General features: G+C 39.4%; 1 protein-coding gene across 2 annotated transcripts in view; it reads left to right on the top strand.

Annotated features, from left to right (window-relative positions):
- Positions 1 to 16,238, top strand: part of acox1 (acyl-CoA oxidase 1, palmitoyl) — a 212,037-nt gene extending 195,799 nt beyond the window's left edge. For both annotated transcript variants that reach the window (XM_084129374.1, XM_084129375.1), the window contains exons 13-14: positions 15,062 to 15,268; positions 15,438 to 16,238. In XM_084129374.1, coding sequence (XP_083985500.1) covers positions 15,062 to 15,268; positions 15,438 to 15,488 — 258 coding nt within the window. In that variant the 3' untranslated portion in view covers positions 15,489 to 16,238. The remainder of the gene's footprint in view (positions 1 to 15,061; positions 15,269 to 15,437) is intronic.
- Positions 16,239 to 16,765: the final 527 nt, after the last annotated feature.

The following is a 16,765-nucleotide window of genomic DNA, read 5'->3' as shown; positions in this document are numbered from 1 at the left end:
GTCTTTTTGGAAATGTAAAAATGCAGAAAGTTTTCTGTAATGGGTAGGTTTAGGGGTAGGGTTAGTGTGAGGAGATAGAATATACAGTTTGTAAAGTATAAAAACCATTAAGTCTATGGAGAGTCCCCACAAAGATAGTAAACCGTGTGTGTGTGTGTGTGTGTGTGTGTGTGTGTGGCGTGGGCGCGATGGAACAGTGGACACATAAAAACATACGTCATTATACAGGACCACATTCAAACTGCAAAGTGTTAACTTATATTTGTGTACTGTCGCAATAAAACACAACATTGTGCTTTTGTAAAATAATTTCAAGCAATCCACCCCCCGAAAGGCGCAAATTTTAAAATTAAACTAAAATGCTCATGGCTGCACGGGCATTCATGGTGCGCATCCACGACAAGGAACGAGCAGAACAGAGTGAACGTTTTTCAGTTTATTCCTACTTCCATAGGAATTCATTTGAAACGCTCGCTCAACCGCTCACCCTGTGGTCTGTGTGAGTCCTAATGCCCCAGTGTAGTGACGGGGACACTATACTGCCAAAAGAGCACCGTCCTTCGGATGAGACGTTAAACCGAGGTCCTGACTCTCTGTGGTCATTAAAAATCCCAGGATGTCCTTCGAAAAAGAGTAGGGGTGTAACCCCGGCATCCTGGCCAAATTTGCCCCTTGGCCTCTATCCATCATGGCCTCCTAATCATCCCCATGTACTGATATACTGATTGGCTTCATCACTGTCTCCTCTCCACCAGTAAGATGGTGTGTGGTGGGCGTTCTGGCGCAATATGGCTGCCGTCGCATCATCCAAGTGGATGCTGCACATTGGTGGTGGTTGAGGAGATTCCCCCCATCTATGTAAAGCGCTTTGAGGTCTCAGAAAAAGCGCTATATAAATGTAACAAATTATTATTATTATTATCAACCACTATCAATGTCAGTGCGGACGAAAATATTTTACTTTCGTTTTTAAGTTTGCGATTCAAAAGCCCCCAGCGGTGTCACACGTCGATTAACCGGTGGTAAAATTTTCTCACCGTCACATACCTAGTATATTTTTATGTAAATACAATAGGCCTACCTGATTTTGAACACAAGAGGGCAGTATAGCCCTATGTATGACTTGACTTTCATGAGACTAAATAGTACAATTACTATTTTTAAACTTATAAATAATTATTAAATTTAAAAAAAAAAAAGAATAAAATGAGTTTGGTTGTGATATTTGTATAATTTTATAGAAATAAATGGTGTATAATTACATTTTTAGAAGATGAGGCTTTTAGTGTTTAATTTTTGTACATTACTTCAGTCCCTCACTATAGCAAAAACATTTGAGATGTTTAATATCCGTTCACAATTTAGCATCTTTAATGTATTTTCATCATTTTGAAAAAGTTTGGTGTGAATAAAATAAGCCAGTTTGGAAGAGTAGCTAAAAACTCAGAGTCTGAAATATCCAAAAAATCCACATTCAAACCAAAATATCTGACTTTCTTTTGCTCTGAGCTAATGACTGTTAATTAGAAAGTTGTCCGGCTCGGTGAGACCAATATATATACTCATGTTTGTAACTGTTGGTAAAACTAACCCCCCCACTTTTGTCAAAAGCATGTTGAAAGTGACACACTTCCTGCTGCCAGTTGGTGGCGCTATAACTTTGACTCACAATAGTTACATCCATCTGATCGGCCTCTTATCACAAACACACTGCTGAAGTTTCATCAAGATCAGTTAATGTATGCAGAAGTTATAACACTTCGTGTCTCTCTTTTCTCGCCATAAATTCATTTCCTCGCCACGGCCAAACCGTTCAAGATATCAAAGATCCGTCCGCAATTTAGCATCCTCAATGCCTTGACTTCACGCTGACCGAGTTTGGAGGCGAATCGATGTATTTCCTAGGAGGAGTACATTAAATTCCACAGCAAGCGTTTCCAAACAACCCTAAATAGCCGACTTCCTGTTGGGCTGGCGTAAAACTTAGAGCACGAAAGTTGTTCGGCCCGATGAGATCTATATGTGTACCGAGTTTCAAATTAATTCATGCAAGCGTGTTTGATATATGGACCAAGTTTTAGAACCCCGTTCAAGGGGGCGCTGTCGAGCCCCCCTGCCACGCCCGGCTACCAGATTCAGCCCGTCCCTGATGACCGTGGGTTCTGACCTGTGTGCAAAGTTTCAAGAGTTTTCGAGCAAGTTAAGGGCCCCAAAAGCCCCTGAAACCTTGAAAAACAAAGATTAAATGGAATATACAACCCCATCCCCCCCCCACACACACACACAGACACACAGAGAGAGAGAGAAAATTCTCCAGAAAATCCACATTCAAACCAAAATATCTGACTTCCTGGTGGTCTGAGGTTATGACTGTAAATTAGAAAGTTGTCCGGCTTGATGAGAACAATACACCTACCAAGTTTTGTGATTCTAAGAAAAACTAAACCCCCATTTTTGACTAAAGGTGGCGCTACTGAGCCATTTCACCACGCCCGTTTCTGAAACTTTTCACATGTCTACTGGATAATAAATGTGATGTGTCTGTCGAGTTTCATGCATTTTCAAGCATGTGAAGAGTCTCAAAAGCATCCGAAAAGAATATTAAAGTTTAATGCATTGCCACGGCAACAGTATCTAAGATATCAATAATCCTTTCACAGGTCTACATCTGCCGTGTGTTTACATTATACACATAAAGTTTTAAGCAAATCGGGTAAAAATAAGAGGGTGATTTCAAAGCATTTTGAAAGTGACACACTTCCTGTTGCCAGTTGGTGGCGCTATAACTTTGACTCACAAATGTCACATCCATGTGATCGGCCTCTTACAACTAACACACTGCTGAAGTTTCATCAAGATCAGTTAATGTATGCAGAAGTTATAACACACTTCCTGTTTGAATTATTCGCCATAAATTCGTTTCCTTGCCACGGCCAAACCGTTCGAGATATCAAAAATCCGTCCGCAATTTAGCATCCTCAATGTCTTGACTTCATGCCGACCGAGTTTGGAGGCGAATGAATGAATTTCCTAGGAGGAGTACATCAAATTCCACAGCATGCGTTTCCAAACAACCCATAATAGCTGACTTCCTGTTGGTCTGGCGTAAAACTTAGAGCACGAAAGTTGTTCGGCCCGATGAGGTCTATATGTGTAACGAGTTTCATATTATTACATGCAAGCGTGTCTGATTTATGGACAAGTGTTCGGATCCAGTTCCAGGGGGCGCTGTCGAGGCCCCCTGCCACGCCCGGGTACCAGCTTCAGCCCGGCCCTGATGGCCGCAGGTTCTGACCTGTGTGCAAAATTTCAAGAGTTTTCGAGCATGTTAAGGGCCCCAAAAGTGCCCGAAAGGTTGACAAAATAATAATAATAATAATAATAATAATAATAATAATCCTACCGAAAACAATAGGGCCTTCGCCCTTTCAGGGCTTGGGCCCTAATAATAATAATAATAATAATAATCCTACCGAAAACAATAGGGCCTTCGCCCTTTCAGGGCTTGGGCCCTAAATATAGCTGCGAGCAGCGATTACGGGCCCAAGCCGGTGGCACCGCAACCCCGGTGCCTTTAGTTACCTAAAGGCACCGGGGTGGCGGTGCCCCCGGCTTTGGCCCTTCATCGCTGCTCGCAGCTATATTTATATATATATATATATATATATATATATATATATATATATATATATATATACATACACACACACACACACACATATATATATATATATATATATATATATATATATATATATATATATATGTATAGAAATATCTAACTATCTATCTATCTATATATATATACACACACACACATACACACACACACACATATATATATATATATATATATATATACATATATATATATATATATATATATATATATATATATATATATATATATATGTATATAAATATCTATCTATCTATCTATATATATATATACACACACACACACACACATATATATATATATATATATATATATATATATATATATATAAGACAGAAAATATTACTTGTCTTACCTTATTCTGATTTTATGATACACTCAAAATATTCCACAACAAATCCTTTAAATTTAATGTAAAAATAAAAACGAAAGTAAGCAGTGTTGATCTCACGTAACCCTCTCATTAGAATCAAAATGTTTCAATATTTGCGATGTATTTGGATGCTAAAGTATTCTTTATTATAGGCTTTGTACTTCACTCGTGTTGCAATATCGATGGAAAAATTCATCCTCTTCACACGCGCAAAAATGTGCTTGGAAACATCACAGTGGAGCTCTGCTTACTGTGAATGGTACAAATTGTACTACTGACTATTTAAACAGAGCAGTGCAATTCGTTTATGTTAGGTTGACTATTTTTATTATTAGATTGTATTAGGGCTATAATGAACAGGCTGCGATGTCAAGATTGCAATTCTGGAATGTGTGTGTGTGTGTGACGCGATTGCGGTTGAAGTTAATTCCTACATCCATAGGAATACATTGAAAATGCTCACTCTACTCCGCACCATTATCAATGTCTGTGCGGACGTCTGTATTTTACTAGTATATAGTATACTATAGTTAGCGATTTAAAAGCCCTCAACGGTGTCACACAAAATTTTATCACAGTCACATCCCTAATATAGTTATATATAAATACAGTAGGCCTACCTGAAAGAGAATTTTACTTGCCCGACCAGAGTATAGCCTGATTAGAACGTCAATAACAAAAAAATAACTTGGGAATCACTAAAATGAGAGATTATTCTAATTTCATTACATTCAATTTAAGTTGCAATCAGCAGTTAATAATAAATGTATTACTGATCAATGGTAACAAGGTTGCACTGCTGAGGCTCATGCTGCTTCTGCAGGAGAATTGTAAACAAATGAGTGCAGCACACAAAAAAGCAACCCAGTTAACAACATACTGACTATAAAAATTACAAATATGGAGTTTTTATATATTTTATAACATATGATAGAGTTAAGCAACCTCACTTGACGAGTAGGCAACTATTTCCTGAATACAATCACGATTGAAACTGTGACATTGATTTCATACAACAGGTTAATAAACAGTTACAATTAAGTCACTTACATTTTAGATGAAATATTGACTGTTTTTGTTCTGTTTCAGCAGCAAAAATAGTTAAACAAAGATCACAGCAGAACCATCGCGCATCTCACAGCAAATTGTTTTCTCATTACTGAATGATTCAGCATTTTGAAACGAATCGGTTGACTCAAAGATTCAATGGTCAATCCATAAACATCTGTCTCAATCATGAATGACTCAGTCATTGGAACGAATCGTTTGAACGAATGAATCAATGACTCGTTCATTAAGATGGTCGTCTGGCGACACCTAATGGCGGTTTAGTGTTATGTTTAAAAGTATCATTCTTTCCAACGTGCAGCATTATCAATGTCCGTGCGGACGTCCGTTTTTTACTTTCACTTTTATATTAGCGATTTAAAAGCACCCGCTCGTGTCACACGTCGATTAACTGATGGGAAAATATCCTCACAGTCATATACCTAATAAATTTATATTTAAATACAATAGGCCTACCTAGTAAATGTTTTATATACTATTTTGATATCCTTTTGGACACAAGAGGGCAGTATAGCCCTATGTTTGCTTTTTTGTTGAACCAAATAGCACTAAATGGCCTGTTTTTAACTTTTTCATACTTCTTGAATTGCAAAAACAGAATAAAATAGGTTTAGTTCTAATATTTGTATAATTTTATATAAAAATAAATGGTGTATAATTACATTTTTAGAAGTTATGAGATGTTTCCTGCTTCCTTTTTGACATTAATTTAATCCCTCGACATAGCAAAACCGTTTGAGATATTCAATATCCGTTTACAATTTAGCATCATTAATATATTTTTATCATGTTGAAAAAGTTTGGTGGGAATAAAATAAACCTTTTAGGAGGAGTAACTAAAAACTCAGAGGCTGATTTAACAAAAAATCCATATTCAGACCAAAATATCTGACTTCCTGTTGGTTGCAGCTAATGCCTGTAAATTAGAAAGTTGTCCGGCTCGATGAGACCAATATGCGTACTGATTTTTGTAACTGTGGGTAAAGGTAACCCCCCCACTTTTGTCAAAAGCATTTTGAAATTGACACACTTCCTGCTACCAGTTGGTGGCGCTATAACTTTGACTCACAATAGTTACATCCATCTGACCGGCCTCTTACCACGAACACACTGCTGAAGTTTCATCAAGATCAGTTAATGTATGCAGAAGTTATAACACTTCGTGTTTCTCTTTTCTCGCCATAAATTTGTGTCCTCGCCATGGCCAAACCGTTTGAGATATCAAAAATCCATCCGCAATTTAGAATCCTCAATGTCTTGACTTCATGCTGACCGAGTTTGGAGGCGATTGGATGAATTCTGTAGGAGGAGTACATCAAATTCCACAGCATGCGTTTTTCAAACAACCCATAATAGACGACTTCCTGTTGGGCGGAGCTAATAACTTAGAGTGCGGAAGTTGTTCGGCCTGATGAGATCTATATGTGTACCGAGTTTTATATTAATTCATGCAAGCTTGTTTGATATATGGACCAAGTTTTCAGACCCCGTTCAAGGGGGCGCTGTCGAGCCCCCCTGCCACGCCCAGGTACCAGCTTCAGCCCGGCCCTGATGGCCGCAGGTTCTGACCTGTGTGCAAAGTTTCAAGAGTTTTTGAGCATGTTAAGGGCCCCAAAAGCCCCTGAAACCTTGAAAAACAAAGATTAAATGGAATAGACAAATCCCCCCCACCCCCTCCACACACACACACACAGACAGAGAGAGAGAGAGAGAATTCTCCAGAAAATCCACATTCAAACCAAAATATCTGACTTTCTGATGGTCTGAGCTAATGACTGTAAATTAGAAAGTTGTCCGGCTCGATGAGACCAATGTACATACTGATTTTTGTAACTGTTGGTAAAACTAACCCCCCCACTTTTGTCAAAAGCATTTTGAAAGTGACACACTTCCTGCTGCCAGTTGGTGGCGCTATAACTTTGACTCACAATAGTTACATCCATCTGATCGGCCTCTTACCACGAACACACTGCTGAAGTTTCATCAAGATCAGTTAATGTATGCAGAAGTTATAATACTTCGTGTTTCTTTTTTCTCGCCATAAATTCGTTTCCTCGCCACGACCAAACCGTTCGAGATATCAAAAATCCGTCCGCAAGTTAGCATCCTCAATGTCTTGACTTCATGCTGACCGAGTTTGGAGGCGATTGGATGAATTCTCTAGGATGAGTACATCAAATTCCACAGCATGCGTTTTTCAAACAACCATAATAGCCGACTTCCTGTTGGGCGGAGCTAATAACTTAGAGTGCAGAAGTTGTTCGGCCCGATGAGATCTATATGTGTACCGAGTTTCATATTGTTACTTGCAAGCGTGTTTGATATATGGACCAAGTTTTCAGAACTTGTTCAAGGGGGCGCTGTTGAGCCCCCCTGCCACGCCCGGGTACGAGCTTCAGCCCGGCCCTGATGACCGTGGGCTCTGACCTGTGTGAAAAGTTTCAAGAATTTTTGAGCACGTTAAGGGCCCCAAAAGCCCCTGAAACCTTGAAAAACAAAGATTAAATGGAATAGACAAATCCCCCCCCCCACACACACACACAGACACACAGAGAGAGAGAGAAAATTCTCCAGAAAATCCACATTCAAACCAAAATATCTGACTTCCTGTTGGTCTGAGGTTATGACTCTAAATTAGAAAGTTGTCCGGCTTGATGAGAACAATATACATACCAAGTTTTGTGATTCTAGGAAAAACTAAGCCCCCATTTTTGACTAAAGGTGGCGCTACTGAGCCATTCCACCACGCCCGTTTCTGAAACTTTGCACATGTCTACTGGATAATAAATGTGATGTGTCTGTCGAGTTTCATCCAATTTCAAGCATGTGAAGAGTCTCAAAAGCATCCGAAAAGAATATTAAAGTTTGATGCGTTGCCACGGCAACAGTTTCTAAGATATCAATAATCCTTTCACAGGTCTACATCTGCCGTGTGTCTACATTATACACATAAAGTTTGAAGCAAATCGGGTAAAAATAAGAGAGTGATTTCAAAGCATTTTGAAAGTGACAAACTTCCTGCTGCCAGTTGGTGGCGCTATAACCATGACTCACAATAGTCACATCCATGTGATCGGCCTCTTACAACGAACACACTGCTGAAGTTTCATCAAGATCAGTTAATGTATGCAGAAGTTATAACACACTTCCTGTTTCCATTATTCGCCATAAATTCGTTTCCTCGCCACGGCCAAACCGTTCGAGATATCAAAAATCCGTTCGCAATTTAGCATCCTCAATGTCTTGACTTCATGCTGACCGAGTTTGGAGGCGAATGGATGAATTCTCTAGGAGGAGTACATCAAAATCCACAGCATGCGTTTCCAAACAACCCATAATAGCTGACTTCCTGTTGGGCTGGCGTAAAAAGTAAAAGTACGAAAGTTGTTCGGCCCGATGAGATCTATATGTGTACTGAGTTTCCTATTATTACATGCAAGCGTGTCTGATTTATGGACCAAGTTTTCGGACCTCGTTCAAGGGGGCGCTGTTGAGCCCCCCTGCCACGCCCGGGTACCAGCTTCAGCCCGGCCCTGATGGCCGCGGGTTCTGACCCGTGTGCAAAGTTTCAAGAGTTTTCGAGCATGTTAAGGGCCCCAAAAGTGCCCGAAAGGTTGACAAAAAAATAATAATAATAAATAATCCTACCGAAAACAATAGGGCCTTCGCCCTTTCAGGGCTTGGGCCCTAATAATAAATAATCCTACCGGAAACAATAGGGCCTTCGCCCTTTCAGGGCTTGGGCCCTAATAATAAATAATCCTACCGAAAACAATAGGGCCTTCGCCCTTTCAGGGCTTGGGCCCTAAATATAGCTGCGAGCAGCGATTGCGGGCCCAAGCCGGTGGCACCGCCACCCTGGTGCCTTTAGTTACACTAAAGGCACCGGGGTGGCGGTGTCACCGGCTTGGGCCCTCCATCGCTGCTCGCAGCTATATTTATATATATATATATATATATATATATATATATATATATATATATATATATATATATATATATATAAATATAGCTGCGAGCAGCGATGGAGGGCCCAAGCCGGTGACATATATATATCGGACAAGTAATATTCTCTGTCTTGTCACTTTAAAAAATATATATATATATAAAATTCAGAGGCCGATTTTGCAAATAAATCCACATTCAAACCAAAATATCTGACTTCCTGTTGGTCAGAGCTAATGACTGTAAATTAGAAACTTGTCCGGCTCGATGAGACCAATATATGTACTGATTTTTGTAACTGTGGGTAAAAGTAACCCCCCCCATTTTGTCAAAAGCATTTTGAAAGTGACACAGTTCCTGTTGCCAGTTGGTGGCGCTATAACTTTGACTCACAATAGTTGTATCCATCTGACCGGCCTCTTACCACGAACACACTGCTGAAGTTTCATCAAGATCAGTTAATGTGTGCAGAAGTTATAACACTTCGTGTCTCTCTTTTCTCGCCATAAATTAATTTCCTTGCCACGGCCAAACCGTTCGAGATATCAAAAATCCGTCCGCAATTTAGCATCCTCAATGTCTTGACTTCATGCACACCGAGTTTGGTGGGGATGGGATGAATTTTCTAGGAGGAGTATTTCACATTCCACAGCAAGCGTTTTCCAAACAACCCATAATAGCCGACTTCCTGTTGGGCTGGTGTGAAACTTGACAGAGGGAAAGTTGTTCGGCCCGATGAGATCTATATGTGTACTGAGTTTCATATTAATTCATGCAAGCGTGTTTGATATATGGACCAAGTTTTCAGACCCCATTCAAGGGGGCGCTGTTGAGCCCCCCTGCCATGCCCGTTTCTGAAACTTTTCACATGTCTACTGGCTAATAAATGTGATGTATCTGTCGAGTTGCATCCAATTTCAAGCATGCTAAGAGTCTCAAACGCATCCGAAAAAATATTAAAGTTTGATGCGTTGCCACGGCAACAGTATCTAAGATATCAATAATCCTTTCACAGGTCTACATCTGCCGTGTGTCTACATTATACACATAAAGTTTGAAGCAAATCGGGTAAACATAAGAGGGTGACTTCAAAGAATTTTGAAAGTGACACACTTCCTGCTGCCAGTTGGTGGCGCTATAACTTTGACTCACAATAGTCACATCGATGTGATCGTTCTCTGAAAACGAACACACTGCTGAAGTTTTATCAAGATCAGTTAATGTATGCAGAAGTTATAACACATTTCCTGTTTCTCTTTTCTCGCCATAAATTCGTTTCCTCCCCACGGCCAAACCGTTCGAGATATCAAAAATCCGTCCGCAATTTAGCATCCTCAATGTCTTGTCTTCATGCACACCGAGTTTGGTGGGGATCGGATGAATTCTGTAGGAAGAGTACATTAAATTCCACAGCATGCGTTTTTCAAACAACCCTGAATAGCCGACTTCCTGTTGGGCTGGCGTATAACTTAAGAGTGCGAAAGTTGTTCGGCCCGATGAGATCTATATGTGTGCTGAGTTTCAAATTAATTTATACAAGCTAGTTTGATCTATGGACCAAGTTTTCGGACCCCATTCAAGGGGGCGCTGTTGAGCCCCCCTGCCACGCCCGGATACCAGCTTCAGCCCAGCCCTGATGGCCGCAGGTTCTGACCTGTGTGCAAAGATTCAAGAGTTTTCGAGCATGTTAAGGGCCCCAAAAGCCCCTGAAACCTTGAAAAACAATTCTAAAAGCAAACCTCTCCTAACAGACAAATCCCCCACACCCCTCACACACACAGAGAGACACAGATACAGAGAGAGAGAGAGAGAGAATTCTCCAAAAAATCACATTCAAACCAAAATATCTGACTTCCTGTTGGTCAGGGCTAATAAGTGTAAATTAGAAAGTTGTCCGGCTCGAGGAGAACAATATACATACCAATTTTTGTGATTCTAGGAAAAACTAAGCCCCCATTTTTGACTAAAGGTGGCGCTACTGAGCCCCTCACCACGCCCATTTCTGAAACTTTGCACATGTCTACTGGATAATAAATGTGATGTGTCTGTCGAGTTTCATGCATTTTCAAGCATGTGAGGAGTCTCAAAAGCATCCCAAAAGAATATTGAAGTTTGATGCGTTGGCATGGCAACAGTATCTAAGATATCAATAATCCTTTCACAGGTCTACATCTGCCGTGTGTCTACATTATACACATAAAGTTTGAAGCAAATCGGGTAAAAATAAGAGAGTGATTTCAAAGCATTTTGAAAGTGACACACTTCCTGCTGCCAGTTGGTGGCGCTATAACTTTGACTCACAATAGTCACATCCATGTGATCGGCCTCTTACAACAAACACACTGCTGAAGTTTCATCAAGATCAGATAATGTATGCAGAAGTTATAACACACTTCCTGTTTCCATTATTCGCCATAAATTCATTTCCTCGCCATGGCCAAACCGTTCGAGATATCAAAAATCCGTCCGCAATTTAGCATCCTCAATGTCTTGACTTCATGCTGAACGAGTTTGGAGGAGATTGGATGAATTCTCTAGGAGGAGTACATCAAATTCCACAGCATGCGTTTCCAAACAACCCATAATAGCCGACTTCCTGTTGGGCTGGCATAAAACTTAGAGCACGAAAGTTGTTTGGCCCGATGAGATCTATATGTGTACCGAGTTTCATATTATTACATGCATGTGTGTTTGATTTACGGACAAGTGTTCGGATCCCGTTCCAGGGGGCGCTGTCGAGCCCCCCTGCCACGCCCGGGTACCAGCTTCAGTCCGGCCCTGATGGCCGCGGGTTCTGACGTGTGTGCAAAATTTCAAGAGTTTTTGAGTATGTTAAGGGCCCCAAAAGTGGCAAAAAGGCAAAAAAAAATAAAAAAGAAAAAAGAAAAAGAAAAATAATCCTACCGGAAACAATAGGGCCTTCGCCCTTTCAGGGCTTGGGCCCTAATAATCCTAACGAAAACAATAGGGCTCTTCGCCCTTTCAGGGCTTGGGCCCTAATAATCCTTACGAAAACAATAGGGCCTTCGCCCTTTCAGGGCTTGGGCCCTAATAAATAATCCTACCGAAAACAATAGGGCCTTCGCCCTTTCAGGGCTTGGGCCCTAATAAATAATCCTACCGAAAACAATAGGGCCTTCGCCCTTTCAGGGCTTGGGCCCTAATAAATAATCCTACCGAAAACAATAGGGCCTTCGCCCTTTCAGGGCTTGGGCCCTAATAATCCTACCGAAAACAATAGGGCCTTCGCCCTTTCAGGGCTTGGGCCCTAATAATAATAATCCTACCGAAAACAATAGGGCTCTGCGCCCTTTCAGGGCTTGGGCCCTAATAAAGAATAATCCTTACGAAAACAATAGGGCCTTCGCCCTTTCAGGGCTTGGGCCCTAATAATCCTAACGAAAACAATAGGGCTCTTCGCCCTTTCAGGGCTTGGGCCCTAATAATCCTTACGAAAACAATAGGGCCTTCGCCCTTTCAGGGCTTGGGCCCTAATAATCCTACCGAAAACAATAGGGCCTTCGCCCTTTCAGGGCTTGGGCCCTAATAAATCAATAAAAATATATGTATTCTTTAAAGAGATATAGTCATAGATCAAATTCTTAATATCATTCATTCATCTTTGTCATTAGGATACGTACCGAAAACTTTTAACCTGGCTATTATTAAACTGCTTGTTAAAAAAACACAACTTGATCCTACAGAATTAGTCAATTACAGGCCAATCTCGAATCTACCTTTTCTGTCAAAGATACTAGAAAAGACAGTATCCTCACAACTATGTTCTTTTTAGAAAGAAATGATATCTGCAAGGATTTCCAGTCAAGATTTAGACCATAGTACTGAGACTGCTCTCATTAGAGTTACAAATGATTTGCTCTTATCAGACGATCGTGGTTGTATCTCTCTATTAGGGTTACTCAATCTTAGTGCTGCATTTGACAATATCGACCACAACATTCTTTTGAATAGACTCGAAAATTATGTTGGCATTAGTGGAATTGCATTGGCATGGTTCAAATCATACTTATCTGACCGTTATCAGTTTGTAGTAGTAAATGAAGAGATGTCATATCAATCACAAGTTCATTGCTGTTCAATCTGTACAGGCTACCCAGGGGAGATATCATTAGGAAGCATGGCATTAGTTTTCACTGTTATGCTGATGATACTCAGCCGTATATTTCTTCGCGCCCTGACGAAACTTACCAATTAACGGAATGCATAGCTGATATAAAAAACTGGATGACTAGTAATTTCCTACTACTTTATTCTGAAAAAACAGAGATTCTAATTATTGTACCAAAAGCCTCAGCACGTAATAACCTAGAATACCATCTAACAATTGATGACTGCTCTGTCAAGTTGTTGGTTAGGAACCTGGGTGTGCTCTTTGATACCAATCTTTCATTGGTTCATCATTTCTAGCATCTGTAAAACCGCATTCTTCCATCTTAAAAATATAAATATAAATTAGTTAGTTCATGCGTTCATGACCTCAAGGCTATATTGTAATGCTCTACTGGGTGGTTGCCCTGCACGCATAATAAACAAAAGCTGGTCCAAAATGCAGCAGCTCGAATTCTTACTAGAACCAGGAGGTATGACCATATTAGTTCTGTCAACACTGCATTGGTTCCCTATTAAACATCGTATACATTTTTAAATATTGCTGATAACTTACAAAGCACTAAATGGTTTATCTCCCCAGTACGTGAGCAAGCTCTTAATGCATTATAGTCCTTCACGTCTATTGCGATCTCAAAATTCTGGCCAAATGATAATACCTAGAATATCGCAATCAACTGCTGGCGGTAGATCCTTTTCCTATTTAGCAGCTAAACTTTGGAACAGTCTTCCTAACATTGTCCAGGAAGCAGACACACTCTGTCAGTTTAAATCTAGACTAAAAACACATCTCTTTAACCTGGCATACACATAGAACATTATACATTTCTATTATTCAAATCATGTAAAATGTTAGGCTGCATAAATTAGGTCAGCCGAAACCGGGAACACTTCCCATAACACTTGATGTACTCGTTGCATCATAAGAAGAATGGCGCCTACGCTAATATTAGTCTTTTTTTTATTTATCCCGAGTTTACCGTAGTCCACCGGATCCAGGCCATATCCAGATTTGAGGAAGGACCTGCACCTAGACACGACGACAATGCAGTCCTGAACAAATAGACTTCTTCCCTTTACCTCTGTACAGATAAAACATTATCAAAATGATTCCAGTTCGCATGGATCCGTGAAAAAAAAAAAAAAAAACTGTATTATGCAGACCAGACAAGTAATTTGGCGATGTCACTTTGTAAAGAAAGACTATGCGCCTACGCACATATATATTCAAACGTGCATACCTATAGACTAAACACGTAATATGCATGTGCAGTCCGTCACCACTTTCACAGATTTTGAAGTTTACACTAAACCGGCTACATGGTATAGGCCCCTGGTATTGTACTCTTCTTTTTCTTTTTTCTTTTTTTAAATATGTGCTAATTAAGCTTGAGCTATTATTGTTGTTATTATTGTGACATTATTATAGTATTGTGACAAACATACTGTATGTCTGGTGAGCTTTTGAAATTGATTTGTCTAAAACAAGGGCAATGACTTTAGAGCTTTTATGTTTGCACGAATTCCGACTGTTCTAACTTTGAGCAATGTGTGTATATTCTAGTGTACTCCAAACAGTTGACAACATTCATTTGAAGCAGATAAACACATTTACAGTCTTTCTATTCTAGTAAAACAGACACACACTTTTGATGACTCTAAGATATAAATACATTTTTGTCTAATTGTCTAATACAATGCTATTTACAATGCTGACAGGGTTGGGCCCTGTCTTGTGGTTCACAGGGGTGTCCCACAGATTTGCAGTATGTCATTGGACATGGAGACAGCTGCTCCTAGACCAGCAGTTTAGCATATCTCTTTTAGGTGTAACAGCTGTTCCTGATCATATTTTTCTTCTTTGTCAGGCTGGTCTGCTAAGTGTTCCTCAGCTGACTCAGATCTCACAGAGGCTGAAGGATCTCCTCTCTGAGCTAAGGCCCAATGCAGTGGCTCTGGTTGATGCCTTTGACTACCGTGATGAGATGCTTGGTTCTGTTCTGGGGCGATACGATGGCAATGTCTATGAGCACATGTTTGAGTGGGCCAAGAGATCGCCTCTGAACCATACTGAGGTGAATAACAGTGCATTGGATGTCTGTGAAAATTTTGTCTTATTTTAGAAATGTGAATGTATCGTATTCATGTCTGGTGAAGAATGCAATGGCAAATTGTGTTGTGCAAGTTAAAAACTTTTATTTTGTAAAATGACATTACAAGAACCTCATTTTTTTTTTTCTTAAGGTGCACGATTCATACCACAAGTACTTGAAGCCCCTACAGTCCAAATTGTAAGCAGTGCATTTATGGGAGAAAGGGAAGAGTCTGTCCAAGACAGCTAATACCGTTTGCTCCACCAGCTGTAGATTTCCTTGTCATCTACTGTAGAAAAGGACCTTCTATTCATCACATGTAAGGATTCTGCTGTCAGAGATGAGATTATTTTTTGTTTTTGATTAATTTTAAATGGGTATGGTTCTGTTATGCATTCTAATTATTTAGAGAAGTAGGTCATGTTTGCTGTCTCTATGCACTTAAAATAAATAATAATTTCAAGTAAATCCACATTCATTACTTTTTGTAATTGTATAGATTATTTGTTGTATGTAATATTTGCTTAATTTGTCTCTCTAGAGGATGTGATGTTACAATAAACATACCCCTGATCCTTCAAAATCAAATCATAAAACTATATTTGCATAAAATCCAAAGTCCTCTGGGTCATAAACTTCAAATTAAATGCTAAAAGTGAATGTTTGTACTATGAATACTGTGAATAACTTGAGTTTGAATGCTATTTACTGAATAATTAAATATTTGAGGGTCAGACATACACACCCTCTTTAAAATCATGCCTTAATAAGACCCCCAGACAGGAATGTTTTAATTTTTGTAGCGAGAATCAAAATCAGTGTATTGGTAGTACTATTGCAATGATTTCCACCATTTACATAGAAGTGTACTGATCTGTGACTAGATTTGTTTTCACACTGTTGTTATTTCAATTCTTATGCTACATTTAATAAAGGAAAATTATAACATTTACAGTTGTGTAAATTGCGGAGTATTTTTAATTCATGAATTTAGGTAGTGGAATTTTCATTTCTAATTACAATTAAAATATTTACATTTAAATGAATTATAAACACATCGAGAGCATATGGTAAAATCTGAAGCTTGTGTATGCCTCGTGCTAAAACAAATCTCATCTCAAATCTAGCTTTGGAATAGCATGATGCTAAGTAAAGTATGACAGAATATTCATTTTTGGGTGAACTATCCTTTTAAGGGTAATGCACAGTCCACAGCTTTGGGTCTACCGTAAAATTATGGTCTTTCTCCACCTTTCTAAAGATAGCACACTGATTCTTGAGATAAGAGACAAAACATCTCCTACACACAAAAGTCCTCTTTATGTTAAAAATAAAGAAATTCAGTAAAATAAAAATGCTTAAAATGTTACATCTGAAGGAAATCTGGATACTCAGGACATTTATTGCTTTTATTTTTAAATAATTTTGTTAGTATTATTTTAAATGCATGCTCTATACTTAACCTGTCCTCAGCATGAG

Source organism: Abramis brama (assembly GCF_963993115.1).
Source record: "Abramis brama genome assembly, chromosome: 11".
Lineage (NCBI taxonomy): Eukaryota > Metazoa > Chordata > Actinopteri > Cypriniformes > Leuciscidae > Abramis > Abramis brama.
This window is presented reverse-complemented; position numbering and strand designations above follow the sequence as displayed.